At 45.4% G+C, this 20,458-nt stretch overlaps 1 protein-coding gene across 2 annotated transcripts in view; it reads right to left on the bottom strand.

Annotated features, from left to right (window-relative positions):
- Positions 1-20,458, bottom strand: part of RADIL (Rap associating with DIL domain) — a 448,013-nt gene that overhangs the window by 97,440 nt on the left and 330,115 nt on the right. For both annotated transcript variants that reach the window (XM_085629184.1, XM_085629183.1), the window contains exon 7: positions 11,902-12,014. In XM_085629184.1, coding sequence (XP_085485310.1) covers positions 11,902-12,014 — 113 coding nt within the window. The remainder of the gene's footprint in view (positions 1-11,901; positions 12,015-20,458) is intronic.

Here is a 20,458-nt window from a genome sequence, read left to right as displayed (position 1 = left end):
TTGTGATCGTGTTTCCTGATAGTAAATGAGAGTAATATAGAAGGGTTCGGCAGTAGAGGGTGTGCCTCTCTAGCCTGGATGACAGGGGGAGAGAGTGATTGATGGTAGAAAAAGGGAGGGGGCGGCATTTTTCAATTCTCGCCTAGGTCGGCAAAACACCTAGAAACGGCCCTGAAGGTATCTGAAAAAAATGGTATGTAAAAGGAAAGTCCAGGGTTGGAAGCATAGGGCCCAATTCCCAAAAGATATGCTCACCTATGGGCATGTTCACTAAACATGCATGCAACGCAGGCCAGAAAGCAACAAGAGATATGATGCTTTTCACCTTTCTACCTGCGCTGGCGCACTTGAGGCTGCTTAGCGCTCACGCAGGTACCGTTGAACCATGGTACAAGGATGCCTGCATTACGGGCAGGATTGTTTTTGTACAGGAAGGAATACCTTAATGCACAACAACAATTCTAAGGGACAATTTCCTCTTTCTAGGAGTGTTGCAGAATGACACTTAGAAAAAGAAAGTACTGAAGGAAAATAAACATATTTCTCATTGTTACGGCATGGTCGGTTGGCGTTTCATTTGGGCGCAATACCAGGTTAAGCTCTGTATTGCCTGGCATCGCTTTACATGACGCAAGAAGAATGCAAAGGCTTAGTAAAAATGGACCCTAAGTGTACAGTAGGTGCATTACACAGGCAGTTTGCATTTTGAAATTCCCATCTCGCTTCACAGAAGCAGAATTAATTTTGAAGGTCATAATATTCCTGTGATCGAGGAAAATCCAGTGAATTTCAATAATTGTACATGGGAAGGAAAAGGCAAGATGGTGCTACATTGGAAGGGGTGATGTTGCAAAATGCAGTGAGAACATTCAAACTCTAAAGTTTGTGGTTATTCACTAAGGGGCAGATTTATAACGGACTTGCGCCACTTTTACGCCGCCGTTGCGTCACTTTTGTGACGCAGCGGCAGCGTAAACCCTGCGCCATGTTGCGCCCCATTTACAACGTGACGCATCTAGGGAGATGTGTCACGTTGTAAAGCTTGCGCCACATGTGGGCGTACCTGCACAGGGGGGGGGCGTTCCGGCGCAGGATCGCCTCCGAAAAGTGGCTGAGTAAAATCTACAAGATTTCACTCAGTCACTTTTCCGGCCATGCTGCGTCAAAACCCTGTGCCTGCGCCTGCTTGAACCAGGTGTAAGGATTGACGCAGCATTGTAACAATAGGGCAACCCCGAGCCTTGCTGGAGCTGCGTCGCGCTTGCGACGCAACTCCAGCAATGCGCCAACCTTCCGCCATCAGATGCGTCACGCATCTGTTTATCCTTGCGCCACGATGCGCCGCATTGTAAATGCGGCGCATCTATTGTGGCGCAAGGGTAAACTTTTGTGACGCATCTTTCCTGGCGCATCCCTGCTGATTTGCAGGGATGCACCAGGAAACATAAATCTGCCCCTCAGTGTACTCCTAATTGTCCACCCCGGAAAGGCACACAAGAATATAAAAGCAGGGCATGGCAAGTGCAACTCCTGGTAAGGAAAGGGAAGGAAACAGCCTTGTATTCCATGGGACTGAAGCAGAATGGACTTCTCTACAGGAAAGTTATTGATACGGTGGAGAAAAATATATAAAATTTACTAATGGAGATTTTCCACATAGCGACAGCTATAGGTGCCAGGGGCGCAGAAAACGGTGAATGTTCTTTTGGCAATGTGCTACATTATTTTGCCACTGCGTTCACTGTCTGGCCTATCCTGACACATCTCACAACTGCAGCATCCTGGAGTGAAAGAATACAAAGATAGACGACTGCTCTCGCTTGCCGCCTCCATCTAGCCGTTCTTGAGGATGACGAGGAACGATGCCTCATGAATATTGAGGAGGCAGGAATTGCTTCTTTGCACTGATTGAAATGTACACTATAGCGCAAAAAACTGCCCCTGTAACATCGCAGTAGGGAGGAGATGTAGCTTAATGGCCAGAGTGGCCGTCTTTGGAACTAGGGAACCAGCGGGCACATATACTAAATGTTCAGGCTGTGCTGTGCTGTGTGAAAGTGAGAGAGCTGAAGAGAAGGTATCATACTAATATAGTATGGTCTTCTGCTCTCCACCTGCACTGGTACACTTGAGGCTGGCTAGCGCCGACGCAAGGACCCTGGCACCTGTATACCTTTGTTACACGCAGGATTGTTTTTGTGCGGGCAGGAATACCTTCCTGCACAAAGACAATCTTAAGAGACAATTCCTCTTTATTTGGGTGATGCAGAATACATGCATAGAAAGAGAAAGTAATATGGAGAAATAAACACCATGGTCGGGTGGAGTTCCATTTTGGCGCAATTCCAGAATTACTGATTTTACTAAATCTGGGATTACGTCAAAATCCATGGGTGGGTGGAGGCACGGCCATGCTCCACCCATGGAACGTCTACCACTACGAAATGTAATGCAACGCAGCGCAAGGTGCTGCTTGCGTTATATTTTTTTAACAAAGTCACGCAGGGCATGCAAATCGCCCCTTGCGTGGTTTTATAAAGCTTACTTACACCTTTGTGGTGTCTTGTGTCACCTTGTGTGATGCAAGGACAACGCAAAGGCTTAGAAGATCTGGGCCCAGGTTCGAGTCGGACGTCGACTCAACATCCTGTGATCTCCCCGAACCTATTAAAAAAAAATTGCCTTTGTGGTTTGCCTTCTGGTGCTTTTGGGTAGTGATTTAATGAATGCCCTTAGTCCAAGATCGCGATATATAACACCGCAAAAAAAAAAAAAGCGCAAAAAAAAGAGTACCGCGATGCAACTGAGCCAATGAGAAATCTCGCGATATCAAGACTCTGAGATGCGAAGAGGTACACCCAGAGAGAAATGGAAGGAAATCTATGGGGCCGAGGGGGTCTGAGGTGAAAACTGAAAGGTTCTTTCCAGCGGAAAAAGCTCACACTAGATGCTTGTGACTTGAATAGAAGTATGTGGGAAAAAAGTGCGACCGTTAAAAGTCCAAAGATGTCCACGCCCTGCAGCAGACACAGGCCTGCTCTCCTGCAAGCACACTGCCAGCACTGTTGAAATGCACACGATGCGGCCTATTTAAAGAGGGAAACGTTTAACCTGCGCCAGCGCGGCCAGGACGCCCCTCACGCGGAAGTGCGCTGCCATCTGCCATGAATAGTTTCATTATTTATGAGGACAGCCGTTTACTGTGCAGTACATTCCTGACAATTCCCCAAACCACCGCAAAACTTCCAGCCTCCCCATCCCGGTCCCCTCCGTGAAATCCTCGGCACCGCATGGAATGAACTCGTCTCGGGGCCTGGGTGGGTCTGTCGTGAATCTGTCCACAGACTTCACTGCCGTCAGCATAGCTGGGCGGTGGTTACACGCTCTTCCTAGATTGTAGACTAACACCGGTAATGACAGGGGCAATTACGAACTTTTGGTGAAACGCAGCGCTGACAGTGCTACATTTATAAAAAAAATTAAATAAAAGAGCCTGGGTCCAGAGTTTGTCTCGGAAGCCTGCGGCCAGCTCTTTCCAAGGAGGGGTGCCGAGTACCAAGGTTGTGTGTGCAGTCTTGAGCCCACCTCATGTCTCCTCCCACCAGATACTCCTATCACTCTTTCAGGCTCTTTTACAACTCTGCTTTCTCTCTCTTTCAGTGTTTTGCAGTCTTTCCCTTCCTCCTCCTTTCTCCCTCCTTTGTTTTTCTGTCTCTTTGCTCTGGATCAAAGTTAGTTAGGGGCATATCAACAACAACCGGCGATAATTATCTCTAAGCGCACTTAGCGCTAGGATAATTATCGCCGGCTAGTGTGAATTTTTATCGCTGAGATAGCGTGCTATTAGCAACGCTTATCTCAATAGCGATAATAATCCTCACGCTAACAGTCTAACGTGAGATTATCGCTGGAAACCCAGCGATAATCTCACGTTACCTTGTTGATAGGGACAGGCAAACTTAGCCATGATATCCTCCTTCCATAGGATATCATGGCTAAGTCAGAAAAATGTATATAAATCAAAAGGGGGGAGAAAGAAGGGGTATGACCCACTCAGCTTCTTTGTCTCAAACGTTTAAATATCAATGGAGAGTGGATCACAGGTCCTGAAAGAACCAGGGTTGAAAGCAACAGTACAAAGTACTGTTAAGAAACCCTCAATCACGTGTTAGTTCACAGGCGGGATTCTAGCGGTATGTTCGATTATCCGCTACTTGATTGACAACGTGACAGCATCATCATCGGGTTAATGAATGCTTCCTCCACCCGGAGGCAATTCCTCTGGTTTTTTCAGTTGTGATCAGAGAACCGTGTTAGGTGTGTAGTGAAGTGCTATATAGTGAGTGAAAAAGAAGAATTTAAAAGACTCGAAAGAACCAGTTTGTTATTTTAATAAAACTGGGTTCGAGTTAGAATAAAAATTACTTATCGTGCACAGAGCAGACTATTTAGGATCTAGTGCACTAAGAAATGTGTCCAGAAAATAGGTCGACATGTTTCAGCCTTTTCTCATGCCCCGAAGGGTCATATAGGCTTCTACCGGGTGGAGAGAAGCAGTGACAGAACAAGTCACGTATTGCCGCCTCAAAGAGCGGGCACAGCTTACCCCATCAGATGTAACCCTCCAAACGAACAATTAAGAAACAGGTTCAAATTGAACTCAGACCAACTGGTGAAACAACGGTACCCACCCATTTCACGAGGGAGATCCTTTGCAATTATAGAGTCTCCTACACATACACTAGGGTCCTGATGAAAGCCTATATGACCCTTCGGGGCATGAGAAAAGGCTGAAACATGTCGACCTATTTTCTGGACACATTTCTTAGTGCACTAGATCCTAAATAGTCTGCTCTGTGCACGATAAGTAATTTTTATTCTAACTCGAACCCAGTTTTATTAAAATAACAAACTGGTTCTTTCGAGTCTTTTAAATTCTTCTTTCTCACTCACTATATAGCACTTCACTACACACCTAACACGGTTCTCTGATCACAACTGAAAAAACCAGAGGAATTGCCTCCGGGTGGAGGAAGCATTCATTAACCCGATGATGATGCTGTCACCTTGTCAATCAAGTAGCGGATAATCGAACATACCGCTAGAATCCCGCCTGTGAACTAACACGTGATTGAGGGTTTCTTAACAGTACTTTGTACTGTTGCTTTCAACCCTGGTTCTTTCAGGACCTGTGATCCACTCTCCAGTAATAAGTCAGAAAAATACCAGACGTAAAAAAGCAGCGTTAACCGCGGTTAGCGCTGCTTTTTTTGTCTCTAACAGGGTTAGCGACATTCTTGATAATAAGAGAAATGTCGCTTAGCGACATTTCTCCTATTATTTTACTCTGGAACGCCCCCTTTGCATCTCATTAGAGATGCAAGGGGAAGCGTAGAGTAAAAGGGTGCTAACATGCAAATTTGCATGTTAGCACCCTGTTGTTGATAGGGCGCTAGTTTTATCTCTCCTTTTTTGGCTTTTAAAGCCAAAAAAGCAGAGATAAAGCCCTTGTTGATATGCCCCTTAGTTGGGGACAAACAAGAGCTGGTTCCAAGAGGTTGGCGAGTCACTGGAAGCCTGAAGCATGGCTCTGCCACCGCTCGATGTCCTGTTGGAAACTCGAGCCCACAGCAATCTGAACTTTCTTGTGGCTTCTGCCTCCCTCCCTGTGGCTTCTGCCTCCCTCCCTGTGGCTTCTGCCCCCCTCCCTGTGGCTTCTGCCTCCCTCCCTTTACTTTGGATGTGGTGGTGTTACAGCCACAGGTGCTGACTGTGGAACTCGGGAACAACCAGGTTTGAGCCTCGGCGTCGGCTCAACATCCTGTAATTCTGGTGAAATCATATAATCTCCCCATGCCTATAAGCAACGCAGGTGATGACCCTGTGTAATGTAACTGGTGCTCCTGTAAAGCGCTCCATCACCTTCCTGTCGAGTTCTTGCTGTATTTTAAAAACTGAAGGAGAATGGACTAAGTGTCAAAACAAATCTTTTACATAAGGATTGACAGACAAATAGTTACCCATTTACTTGCTGATTTGTACAAAGTGAAATCAGAAAACTAGGGTAAATCGCAGCTTCCCTGCTTAAATTGTGTGATCTTAATATTTTATTTCACCAAAACTCTTTTTTCTTCATTGTCGCGTATGGAAGCGCTCAGTCTACCTGTTGTAGTTTTAATATGTTCTTCTCAGTGCACTGCTATAATGTGCCCTTTTAATGTTGAAGCTTCCACATATTAAAGAAATGTATTTTTCCCAACTTTGAAGAAACCACCAGTTTTATGTGGTTTGTTGAATGATTTACATAGCATATATTTTCAAGACTCAGCACATGCACAGCCTCTAAGATCCGAGCCAGACCCTTGGCTCGGCTCTCCCTGTTAACTTGTTGTGATCGCCCACTTCTAACGGTCTCCAAAACTGAGTGCTGGTGGGCCACACCTGCAACCGCGGCTCAAATTAAGCACTGGTGCTGCAAATAAAGAGTTTTTCTTTCCCCAGGCACTGGTGCACTGTAGGCTGGCAGGGCCATTGCAAACCCCCTTCAAACCATAGCACAAGGGTGAGTGTGTTCTGTCGAGCATCGGTTTTGTAATGGAAGGTAAGCATTCCAGCACAAAATACGATGGGGCAGATTTATGTTCCCTGGCGCATCCCTGCAAATCAGCATGGATGCGCCAGGGAAGATGCGTTACGCAAGTTTGCCCTTGCGCCACCGCAGATGCGCCGCATTTACAATGCGGTGCATCGTGGCGCAAGGACAAGCAGATACGTGACGCATCTGCCGGCATAAGGTTGGCGCAGTGCTGAAGTTGCGTCGCAAGCACGACGCAACTCCAGCACTGTTCCAACCTACCCTATCCCTAACATGGTGCGTCAAGCCTTACGCCCGCTTCAAGCAGGCGCAGGGTTTTGACGCATCAGCGTTGGGAAAGTGACTCAGTGAAATCTTATAGATTTCACTGAGTCACTTTTCAGGGGCGTTCCTGCGACGGAACGCCCCCCCTGAGTAGAAACGCCCACATGAAACCTGACGCAGGTTTTATGTGGCGCAGGGCTTTACACCGTGACCCATCTCCATAGATGCGTCACGATGTAAATGGGGCGCAACATGGCGCAGGGTTTACGCCGCCGCTGCATCACAAAAGTGAAGCAACGGCGGCATAAAAGTGGCGCAAGTCTGATATAAATCTGCCCCCTTGCATTTACAAGATTTAATAGTTTTCCCACTCTGTATGGTGCTGTACAGGGCAGCACAAATGCAAAGGGGCAGATTTATATCAGACTTGCGCCACTTTTACGCCGCCGTTGCGTCACTTTTGTGACACAGCGGCGGTGTAAACCCTGCGCCATGTTGCGCCCCATTTACATCGTGACGCATCTACGGAGATGCATCACGGTGTAAAGCCCTGCGCCACATGAAACCTTCGTCAGGTTTCATGTGGCCGTTTCTACTCAGGGGGGGCGTTCCGATGCAGGAACGCCCCTGAAAAGTGACTCAGTGAAATATATAAGATTTCACTGAGTCACTTTCCCAACGCTGATGCGTCAAAACCCTGCGCCTGCTTGAAGCAGGCGTAAGGCTTGACGCACCATGTTAGGGATAGGGTAGGTTGGAACAGTGCTGGAGTTGCGTCGCGCTTGCGACGCAACTTCAGCACTGCGCCAACCTTACGCCGGCAGATGCGTTACGTATATGCTTGTCCTTGCGCCACGATGCACCGCATTGTAAATGCGGCGCATCTGCTGTGGCGCAAGGGCAAACTTGCGTGACGCATCTTCCCTGGCGCATCCATGCCGATTTGCAGGGATGCGCCAGGGAACATAAATCTGCCCCAAAGTTGGAAAAATGTGAACTTACTCCATTGTTACGCCTATCTCAAAGAGGCATAATTTTCTGTACAAATCCCTATTTACAAATGTTAGCACTTAGGAATTTGCGTCAAAACCCATGGGTGGCTGCATGGGATCGCCCATGAATCACTCAAGGAATGCGCCATTGAAAGAAAGTAGTGAAAAGTAGCTCAAGCACTTCCTTGCATTATTATTAGGCAACCTTCCAACGCAAGTCATGATTTGAGTTGGAAAGTAAATCCCAACACAGCACTTTTACCCGACATCAATTTTGTGATTCAAACCAGGTGCAAAGTGTTCGTAAATTTCCTCCAATATGTGGGTCTGAGTGGTGGTTACATGTTCCTTCTAGATTCTAGCATAACACTCGCAACAGAATGGAGCTCTCTTCTGTGGTTACATGTTCCTTCTAGATTTTTCTGTGCATACATTATAGCCAACCACAGAAGAATGCAGAGAACGCGAAAATGAGGTGGTTAGAGGAGTGTTGACGCACACCTCCAATCTGTGCGTGTAACAATCCAATATGAGTAAATATCCATTAAGGTAACACTTTCTTTGGTGCTCAGCAGGTAGGGAAAGCAGCCACCCCTATATGCTCTCCAGGTTGGAAATAAAGTTTTTTAAAGAGGTTGCTAGCGCACCCCTCCATAAATAGCAAGTCTCTCAGTAGTCCTTGATTCAGGTCTTCTGTTTAGTCTGTGCCTTCAGTCAGTGCAGTTCCAGACATCTAAAACGTATTTCGTCAAACTGGGTGTTATGCTATGACTTTGTCATGGCTTGGGACAGCATTTACAAATATTATAATCAGTCTAATACTGATGCAGTCATCCGTCATTTTGTGACTCTTCCACCAAAATGCAGGGGAACCCGAATCTCATTTAATTGAAAGTTTTTAAGAAGGTTCTGTAAATGATCGATCATGCGCCAGACAGCACTTGGGACAGCTGCTGCTGTAAAACGGGAGATATGCGTATAATTCACAGTACCTTTTAAGAATACAGTCAAGAAAATAAAATTGGATGCACATGAGTTTTGGTGGAAGGATCACAAAACGATGGAAGATTGCATCAATAAATGGCTGATTATATTATTTATGTATGCTTTACCTAGCCCTAACGAAGTCATAAGGTAACACCCAATCTGACAGGACATGTGCCCTTGGAGATAAGCACTGAGCAAAAGAAGGGTCTGCCTCTGACACCCATCTCTGGGAGCCTCTTAAACAGGATCCTGTGAGAGATGGTGTCAAAGGCAGCCGTAAGCTCTAACAGTGTGAGGGCTGCATCACACCCCTGATCTAAAATGTACCTTATCTTGTCCACCACTGGTATCAAAGCTGACTGGGTCCTATGCATAGCTCTGAAACCAAACTGAGTGGCCTCCAAGATCTTACTGGATTGAAAGAATATGGAGAGAATGCCATTCTCATTTCTCCAGAAACTGAACTGGTTCTGACAGTTAAAACTTACAAGAATTGCTGGTTCAGCTGTTGTCTTTTTTCAGGATGGGCTAACGATTGCATGCTTCCAACTCAATGCAACTGACGTCAATCTTATAGTAGTGCTGGACAAGTCAGTCAGAATTTGTACCAAAGAAGGTGCGCCTAAGTCTAACATCTTAATAGGGCAGGGTTCCTCCAGGGATCCTGATTTCACTGAGAGCAGTAAGTCAAAGGTTGCCTGCGGAGTGAAGGAGTTTACAGTTTTGAACATCTCCTTAGGCGAATTTGGTGGATTCTAAAATTTGTCCAAGTTAAATACTTTCTTTTTGCGTAATGGATCTGGTTTTTTTACTATGAAGTTCCTTCAGCTATAAATATTTTTTTCTCAGAAGCCTATTCTTTACGCCACATTCCTGACTTTAGTAATGATTTTGGCAGAATAAAGGGGCATATTATCAAGAACGGCGTTAAAATTATCGCCGCTTTAACGGCAGGAAACTGCCGCTAAAGTGGCGATAATGAGCTTGATGCCCTTGAGAATTCCAATAGAAGCCCAGGTTTGATGTCCTTGACACTAGAACCTGGGCTTCTATTGGAATTCACAAGGGCATATTATCAAGCCCATTATCGCCGCTTTAGCGGCAGTTTCCTGCCGCTAAAGCGGCGATAATTTATCGCCGTTCTTGATAATATGCCCATTAATTGGGAAGGGTGGAAGTTTTGGGAAAGAATACTCCGGATGTCAAGTGCAGACAAGCAAAAATATTTGTGTGAAAACGTCACTATTCCTGCCGCACCCTCCGCCCTCTTCCTAGGCACTCACTGTCAAGCTTCTTTTAAGGCCCTGGTACAGACAATGGTTACAATGAAGAACTCAACTGGGGAGTATGTGTCCTTTGCCACTGGAATCCCAGGGCCACTTCTACTAGTGCACAATAAGGGTCTTGACTTGCTTGGGGTAGCAAGAGCAAGCAGAGAAGGCGAGGCTTAACCAGGGTTAATTTATGGGTTAGGAACCCACTTACAGTACCACATAATGAGGTACAATTAAACTATAATATCCACCCATGGCCAAACAATGTCAGAAAACCGATAATCATTTGTTTACTCTATGGCCTATTAGGACACTAAAGTGATGAACAACAAACCATACTTGTGAGATCTGAGATATAACCCGAAATGTTATCACAGAGTTACTATCCCATGCATGACCAATGCGATACACTCATGTTTACTCTTCTGTCCTGTGCTAGGAGATCGTGAGGGGCAGTCTTGGTTGTGTTTCACACTTTTGGACTTTTAAAATGATGAGAAATAGTCATTCTTCTTGTAAGCAGACAGACTAATTGATGATTGAATCTGACTCAAGCAGAAGCCAGTCATTGGACCACTTTTCTATCCAATAAAGGGCTATCAATTGCTTCGTGTCGCTATTTTTGATGCCTCTGTGATGCATTATTGTACAAACCATTGCAGAACTCATATTCATACCCTTGGCTTAGAATCCACATGCATGAGCCTCTGAACCAGTCATCTGTGGTGTAAAGTATATGGTATGATATTGTAGCCAGAGCAAAGCCAAAGGGGCTGGACTGTTCCTATGAGGCACAGGGTCAGACTGATTTGCATATGGCCGTGTCTGAACTGGGGTGGTGGAGTGAGCTAAAGAATGATGATGGATTAAACCCATATCAGTTTACTGGGGATCATTGCTTGCAATGTTCAACACTCCATCATCCCCTTTGGTTTTGCTATGATATTGTAGCCAACCACGGTAGAGAGAAATTTCACATCAAGGAAACAAAATCTGCATGAGGAGCAAGTATTCCCAACTCCACTGGCATTGCAGTAAAGCAGAAAGTAAGCAACAGCTGTGGATAACAAAGGCATAATCTAGTAGAATATCAATGGGACCTATGTCTTAATTTCACAGTACTCGGAGGCCTATCATGTCAAAGGTGGTAGGATTACCATGAATGGCAAACTACTCCAAATCAGTGGAAGAGAAGGAGTGCATTCCTGTGGGGACTGTGCATAACTGCAGTATTTCATAATTATCCTCTTGTTCAATTCCAGCTGGGCATGGCCCATGCAAACTGCCCATCTCTCAAACCTTCTTGCAATTGTCGGGTGGATTTTTGGACATAACAGAGTCAAGATCTTTGTAAGCACTAACATCACATTGTAGTGCAGACTCCACTGACCTCTAGTCATACAAGTGCAATCTGCACTCCTATAGAGTCTTACGCCTATGCTTTAAGATGGCAGCAGAGAGATCCGTACACTGCTTTATTAATAATGTTCTGCCTTCAACTAGCACCTCATCTTTGAAAACCACTCCACTCCACTCCACTCTATTCCACTCCACTCAATTCCACTCCACTCCATTGTTATTACAGTAATACCTGCACTTAGTGCCTAAACATTCTAGATCAAACCTCCTTCCATTTTATCTGTTTAAGCAATATTTATGTGCATGTTAGGTGTGTGTTTATTTGGATCCAACCCCAAACTAGCTATATGCTTTGACACCACTGTGGTCAACTCGTTTGATGGGGTATTGAGAAGTAGGCGGTAGAAGGATAAAGCCAGCACCCACCTACCTTTGAGATGTAATACACACACTGCTGAAATGTGTACATGATGACTTCTTCTAAAACAGTCATGGCTTCCTCACTAGTTGTGATTGTAGATGAAAACAGGGATTCCTTAGATCCTAGAAAGAACAGAAAATCAGGGCTAAAATTAGCAAAGTACAGGAAACTAAAAGTTGCAAAAAGCCAGACTGCATCCTTGACCAACTCTGACTTCTCATTCAACTCTGAGATGTTGAATAGTCTTTTGAAAATGCTATCCAACATCTTGTATGAAACGAATAAAGGTTATAGGTATATCGCAAGCAGTAATTGAATCTTTTGCTAAGGGAAACACATCAGATATTTGCAGCCATTACTCAAATGTGGAGTGTCCTAAGAGATGGGAGTTGTGCACATATGTGAAGTGTTGGAAAAGAGCCTTGGGTTAGGTGTGGTATCTGTTGTTTCACAGGTTCACGCATTGACTAGCTCACACTGCGCAGTTTTTTTCTCTGCATTCTGGGATTTGCAGTCTGATTATTCCATAATAAAATCAGGACTACAATTCCCAGAATGCAAAAATGCATGAGTTAATCATTTATGGACCTCGGAAACTTGACAGCTCTGTATTTAATTCCCCAGATTTACTAAGCCTTTGTGTTGTCCTTCCGTCACAGAGGGTGACGCAAGGACAACACAAAGGCTTCAGTAAGACTTATTAAGTCACGCAAGGGGCGATTTGTGCTTCCTTTTGTGACTTTGTAAAGAAATGTAATGCAGTGTAGCAACTTGAGCTGCATTACGTTACATTTCGAGCTCTGAGGCGTTCTACGGGTAGAAGATGGGCGTTTCCACGCATCCACTCATCGATTTAATGCAACTCCAGATTTACAAATGTTTGTAAATCTGGGATAGAGTTAAATCGATACGCCTCCCAGAGGGTGGCATAACGAGGAGAAACAAATCGTTATGAATAGCTTTTTGGGCTGGAAGGTATCCGTTCATCCACAAAAACATTCCTGCCTGACTGTAACAAACGCATACACTCTTGAATTATGGTGCAAGGGAGCCTGCGTTCGCGCTAGACAGCGCAGAGTGCACCAGTGCAAGGAGACAGATATGCTCCACAGCTTTGTAAATATGGAATGTTTCCACTATCTCACTTTTCACGCAACGCAGCACAGCATGTTCCCTTGTTACGTAACGTTATTTATTATTTATTTGAAAGTTTTATATAGCGCGGACAAGACTCTTGCGAGTATCAGAGCGCTTTACAAGCAGGAAGGAGGCAAAGTACAATATACATAGACAACAGACAGTTAGACAAAATCACAATGAATAGATATAGAGTTCAAGTGAATTTAGCCATGAGGCTAGCTTTCACTTCTTTTTTGAAGGAAGAGGTGGAGGGGTTCATTCTTGTTTCACTGGGCAAAGCGTTCCATATCTTCGGAGCCATACCTGAGAAGGTACGGTTATAGGTTTTTTTCTTGGCAAAACGTTGAGGTTGAAGGAGAAGAGTTTTGGCACTCCTAGAGGCTCTGTTGCCCGCAGAGAGAACTCGTTTCTGTGCAAGGTATTGTGGAGTTTTGTGGTAGAGGGCCTTGTGTGTCATGCAGGCAATTTTTAGGTGAATTCTGGCTTCAAATGGAAGCCAGTCGATGGCTCTCAAGTCAGGTGAGATGTGAGCGTTTCTTTTAGAGCCTGTGATGAGTCTCGCAGCTGCATTGATCGTGGCTCTTAATGGTGCTGTTGAGGTTCTTGGGAGGCCGCATAGCGTAACTGCTCCATACTCTACTCGGGGGATTACTAGGGCTTGAACTGTTTGTTTGAAATCATGTGCAGGCAGAAAGGGTTTCAGTTTTCTCAGGGTCTTTAGTTGGAAGTTCGCTCCCTTAGTTGCGGAGCTAATGTGTTTCTGCATCTTTAAGTTGCTGTCTAGCGTTATTCCCAGAGATTTCGCTGAGTCGACTATGTGCGTGTGTCCATTTAGGGCTGTTAGGTGTTTCATCCAGTCCCGGATAGTGTGGGTTTTGTTGGGGGGGGGGGGGGGGCGATTAACGGGAATTCTGTTTTGAGAGAGTTAAGTTTCAGATGGTTTTCTGCCAGCCATGTTTGGGTTTTTTGAAGTGTGGTGTTGAGCGACTTGATGTCCTCTAGTGAGTGTATCTTGATGTATATTTGTGTGTCGTCTGCGTACATGTGGAAGTGAATCTTGGTGAGGCGTAGAAGATCTGTGAGAGGTTCCATGAAGAGGTTGAATAAGGTGGGTGAGAGAGAGGAGCCTTGAGGTACTCCTAATGTGACTGGCATAGGGTTGGATAGGGATTGGTTGATCTTGAATCTTTGGGATCTGTTTTGGAGGAAGGATGTGAACCAGTTCAGAACCTTTCCAGAGATACCCATTCTGTGTTTTAAGAGGTCAAGTAGGTTGTCGTGTTTGACAGTGTCAAAAGCTGATGACAGGTCGAGTAGGATTAGAAGACAGGCTTCATTCTGGTCTAGGATTTTAATCGCGTCGTCTACAACATGAGCCATGGCTGATTCGGTGCTGTGACCTGCTCTGAAGCCAGATTGAAATTGGTTCAGCAAGTTGTATTGATCGATGTGACTGTTCAGTTGTACGTTAACACATTTTTCCAGGAGTTTGGCTAACATAGGTATATTAGATATCGGACGGTAGTTGTTGGGGTCCGAGGGGTCCGCCATGGTTTTCTTAAGGATAGGTGAGACCTGACCGATTTTCAGGATGTCAGGGATGGAGCCTTGAAGGAGGGAAGTGTTAATGATCTTAGTCCAACTGGGTAGTAGGAGAGGGATGAAGTATTTAAGGTAGTTCGCAGGGAGCGGGTCCGTGAAGTGATTGGAGGGCTTCAGAGTGTTGAGTGTTTTTAATATGGAATCTTCAGAGTAAGTGTCAAAATGGAGCCAGTTTGCATTGTTTTTGAGTTTAAATAATGGGCGGATATTAGTTAAATCACCATCCAGGGGGGTTGAGGGGCTCTTAGTCAGGTCCGATAAGGATTTCAGATCCTTGAGTAAGTCTGATTTGATGGATTCTGTCTTGGCTGTGAAGAAGGAGGCAAACTCCTCACAATTGGGTGGGGAGAGTGGGCTGGTGTTGAGGGCATTAGGTAGGCTTTTAGTTTGTGATTTGATAAGGTCGAATAGCTTTGAAATAATAGTAAATACTCCACTTGGTTTGTACACTAGATACACCTGGTGTGAACCCAATGAATGGAGGGCAAGAATTGCTATACTGAAAACTGTTCCTTTGAACAGAGCTTGCTAGTCCATATTTTAGGCCGAATGAACACTTACAGGAAAGAAAGCACAGGTCGGAACTGATATTTGAATATGTGTTACTTTGAAGCATATTTCCACTTATAGAAAGCAGTAAGGCTATATGTTCCAGCAAGCCTGGACGACTCCTCCTTGAGAAAATTTCTGGCCACTAAAAAATATGGCCTACTTTTTGGAACTGAGCTTCAAATAATCAGACCTTCCCTGTCAGCAGCTCATATAATATATGTACATATGAAATGATACGCGGCCGACACCACTGCCTTTTTTGTCACTTGTGTTGTTTGTGAACCTGTGCAACCTACATTTAGCCTGGTGCTCTGTTTTGTTTTCGCCCACTTTGGTTGACCGCTTACGCATAATGCTTTCTGCTGATCTTGTACAGTACTGGTGCATTATCAAGAGGGCCACAGAGGTACCTCTGTTTTTATGATTGTACTTCTAAGGAACAGTCATGCCACTTGGATTTTTTCCAGATAATGCATACACTGCAGACAGCAGAGGTCGGAAACAGTGCGCAGTGTGACTCTGATTGCATTCCATTCCGTTGTTTTTAGATTATCTGTGGAACTGCAGACAGGGACCAACCACATGCAGATCAGTATTGCCCCGCCCCAAAATGCAAATCAGAAAAGCTGGTTGCTTCAGGTTGACCTATTGAGGAGCACCCAGCACGTGGATGACATCTACACAGGGATCCAGAAAGGAAGTGGATGATTGCAATCTTCTAAAAAAGAAAAATGGAAGGGGGATGGAGATTTCACAGCAAGGAGCTGTGCAATACCCGGCTACATGCCCCTCTTGCACAGTCCTCAAGGTGGCACCTATCTCTTCAGCATGGAACAGGTGGTGAGGGATGAAAAACATCAGGCAAAAATCAAAAGATACTAAATATAAACAATTACATTTTTCACATATAAAAATAGACAAGTGAAGGTTTCACATCTCCGGCAGATGACGGAAGGTGCTTGGTAAGTTATATCATGCTACTCTCGTCTTAGAGGTGGGTCCCCAGAAGCAAGTAAGATTGCACGGCTGCCACTTTACATTACGCTTAATACGAAACGGATGAGAGGACATCTTTGACAACACTTCCACAACCACAGCACCCATAAAAGCGTTGAGACCCTGTGATTTGCTCTTATCATTTGGATGCACAGCCAAGTTCTTCAGATGCCACTCAGGTATGTCCCAAGCACGGTCCACCTCTACTTTTGACCAAGCGGATTATCAAGTATACTTTGCCTTTGCTTTAGTGTCCATACAACTACGTCGCTCTATTAACCAAAGGTCAAGAGATTACAACCTACTAGTGCTTAGCTCGCCAGTCTTGACGCGGTGCAGCCCCTAATGAGTCCAACTTCATGATCTAAAAAAGTCCTTTAACCCAATATAGATAATGTTGTAGATAAACACAAAATCACTTCTGTTGGCCAACAGTTGAGTTGTCGTCCTTGAATGAGTAGAGCCAATTTCTAATCCACGGCTTCCCAGTTTGACCAATTTGTGTAATATTCGGTATATTACTTTATCTCATGGTCACTCAGTTGTTTTTCTGAAACAAAGCGTGAGTACGTACAGGGGTGGCTCCTCCGCAAAGGCAGAGGAGCACCTCCCTACTGGCTCAGCAGCAAAACAAATAAAGCAATATTTCATTATCGTTTTATTTTGAAGCCGCTGGCTCAGCCAGCGTGTGCAGGGAGGGGCGGAGCTGAGGCATGGGTGGGGGGAGGAGGGGTGCACATGTCTGTTTGGCCAGCCGTCTCAGTCCGACCAAAACACATATGCGCACTTAGGTTTCTTTAACCCGGCTGTATTGAACAGCTGGGTTAGAGAAACACCACAGACACCCTGACCTGAGCGTAGAGGAGCGTCTTTTCAGCTTGGACAGGGAGTCCCAGTGTCTGCTGGGAAACGGAAGACCCAGCACATGGGGCGGGACCTGGGAGGCGGCCGGCAGCTGGTAAGTGTAACTTTTTAAAGCATTTTTATTATTTTGAATTCTCTTGTCCCCCCCGTCCCCCCGCGCCCTCTTGCAACAGAAGAGCAGGGGAAAGGAAAAAATTGCACCAGTCCTACTGCTAACAAAAAAGTGATGTAAAAAGATATCTTACTTGATCATAAAACAGTCATCTATGTGGTAAGGAGGCAGGTAATGACACCAGATTCTTCTTTCATTGTGTCGGTGCAGCCATTAGTCCTGTGTTTGTATGGCTATCACTCCTTATATCTGTCTAACAGCATGGGTCCACAAGTGGCGTCACATAACTTCTTGCTGGTAGTGAGCGTCAGGAAGCAGCGCAGGCAGGAAAAGAACAAGAATGCGGCTAGGAGCTACAACATGAAGATATCTAAGCTGCCTATTCAGTTGGACACCCATAGCTTGCATGGAAAACTATTTCAGGCCCTAGCTGCAGCAACTGAGAAATTGATATCTCTTCTGGAATTGAACTCAAATAGTGGCACAGAGGCCTCTACCACCTGGAACCCATGAGACCAGGGAAGGGGCAAAACTGTGGATGACATTATATGGTGCCCAGAATTTTTTTATAAAGACACATTTAACAGGAAGCTAGTGCATGAGGTTTCTGTTCACAGGCCTCAGTTACAAGTGGGCAGTAAACTCCTCAGTTCCCTGTCCGTGAAATACCATCACCGGAGGCCTCGGTAGAACCTGAGGGTGGTGAAATACCAGGAATTGCAAGTGAACTGTTGTTTCTGGGCAAATTACTGCATGGTATGCCAAGGTCAAATAAAGCCAAAGTCTGTGTGACGAACAAAGACATTTAACTCCAATGGATCCATTGAAATTGACGCCTTAGTGTCCTCTTTCTTTGACCACTGGAAGGGCACCCTACAGAATGCTGTGCAAATTGAACTGCATGAATAAGGGTAGAGGGAAGTTCTACAGAGGGTGCTTTACAGTAACCTCTGCCCAATACAAGTTAATGCCAAGACTAATACTTTACGAGTGTCCATAAGTCGCAGACACATCAAACCGCAGCATATGGAGGGAGGTCAAAGCAGGCTTTGACAAAAACCCTAATAAGGGAGGACATGATTCTGTCTATGTCCAGAATGACCCCAAGATGTTTTACCTTGCCGTAAAGAGTTAGTGACACCCCAGTGTCAGGGCAGAAATTAGATATTTCAGAGAAGGCCTGTCTGTCTGACCCGAAAATGTAGTCTTAGTTAAGTTACTGTCACGCTGCAGCCAGTCATCGACCGTAGAGGATACCTTCACTGAAGGTAAACATTAAAAGGAGTTGAAGACCAACGAAAGGTCCGAGGAGCTGCACCACAGAGTGACATTCCCCCTAAGACACAAATGGGGCTGGTTTAACCCTCTGATGCTGAACGGGTAGAAAGGAATGGTACCAATCCATCGCGTGAGGCGCGGCTTTGTCACAACGGCAGCCTCTGAACTCAAACATGTTGGCCCATGGAGTCAAACACGTAGAAAGTGCCAAGAACTCAGTAAAGACTCCTCTCCTTTGCCTACCTAGTCTGGAGCAACATTTGAAAAAATGAACGAATCGGCTTTTGTGCCACATTCAAGTCTAGGTCCAGACTGCGCCGGGAGTGACCGGAATATTTATAATTGTAAAACACACAGTAAATGAACCTCACTGTCACTGCTCCCATCTCTTCTGCCAGCACCAGTAAGATTGTGGTTGGTCTGAAGTTTCATCGGATGAAAGGTTCAAAATAAGATTATTTTATTAAAGTAATAAGAACTCCTTTTAGATCTTCAGGTCCCTTCAACTCTACAAGAGGCCTCAAGACGAGAGTCCAAATCAGAGGGTTAAAGATGTCCAAGGAAAAGTGGGGCGATTAGTGACTGTTTGAGCCAAATTATTAGAAGGGGTAAGTCCATTGTTCAAATAAGGCAGCATGGAAGAGAAGATACGCAGCATTATATTTGCTTCTGTTTAGCAGTTACCGGTAGCCACAATGCTACATTTTCACTTTTGTCATTAGAGTTGCTGCTTAAATCGCCACCCACTGCCCCATGCTGCATGCTGTGGCTGGTGAAAGAAAAATGTGAATGACACAATTCAGTGGCAGAAGGGAGAGTGCGGAAAATACCTAAAAGTATATTACTAATATAATTTTATTAAAGTGAAAAGTTCTTGGCTAATGGCCAGGCCTAAAAAACACAATAATACATTTGAAACAACTTCTACTGCCCATCATAAACACACATTCACTCCCTCTGGCGGTTCACAGACTTGTTTATTTGCAGTTTTATACAGCGCAAACTTGACCCAAAGGTATTGGAGCGGTCTACATGAGCACCAGTTACACTACACAATTTGTGTTTTCATTTTTTTGTTTATAGGCACGGGGAGATTAAGTGAAACCGCCAAACCCGAGAATCGAACCTAGTTCCTCGGTCCCAAAGATGGCAGCTTAATCTCATTTCTCACATTCAACATTTCTATAAACATCTCCCTACATTTCTTGTTACAAGAATTCAGGGAAAAAAATGCAAAATCAGTTGCTATGAATTGAGCTGTGGTACTATTTATTACATGCAGTGCACTGGGGGCACAGCGACCTGCAATGCCATTTTCTGTGCCCCCAGAACACTGTAGTATTACAAAAGGGGCCTCAGACGTAATACAGGCAGCTCCGGCACACAATACCGTACCGCGGAGACGTTCAATACCGTACCGCGGAGACGTTCCCTCATTATCACTGAAGTGTGGCAGCATGCTACTAAGGGAAACACTTGGGCACAGATGCAGAGACCATCAAAAGTGCCCTTAAAGAGTGTCTCAAAGAGGCGGGGCCCTGTCAGGGCGCCCCCAACGGCGCCTTCTGAAAGGAAGGAAAGAGGGTCCGTGAACCTCAGACATCCCTCTGCAGGAGGGTGCACCCCTTTCCTGTCACAGCAGGAACAGACGTAGTGCACTTATAGAGTGTCTTAAAGAGGTGGGGCCCTGTCAGGGCGCCCCCTGAAAGGAAGGAAAGAGGGTGCCGTGAACCTCAGACATCCCTCTACAGGAGGGTGCACCCCTTTCCTGTCACAGCAGGAACAGACGTAGTGCACTTAAAGAGTGTCTTAAAGAGGTGGGGCCCTGTCAGGGCGCCCCCAACGGCGCCTTCTGAAAGGAAGGAAAGAGGGTGCCGTGAACCTCAGACATCCCTCGGCAGGAGGGTGCACCCCTTTCCTGTCACAGCAGGAACAGACGTAGTGCACTTAAAGAGTGTCTTAAAGAGGTGGGGCCCTGTCAGGGCGCCCCCAACGGCGCCTTCTGAAAGGAAGGAAAGAGAG

The sequence above is a fragment of the Triturus cristatus genome, chromosome 10 (assembly GCF_964204655.1).
Source record: "Triturus cristatus chromosome 10, aTriCri1.1, whole genome shotgun sequence".
Classification (NCBI taxonomy): domain Eukaryota; kingdom Metazoa; phylum Chordata; class Amphibia; order Caudata; family Salamandridae; genus Triturus; species Triturus cristatus.
Note: the sequence above shows the minus strand (reverse complement) of the source record. Positions and strands in the feature narration are given on the sequence as shown.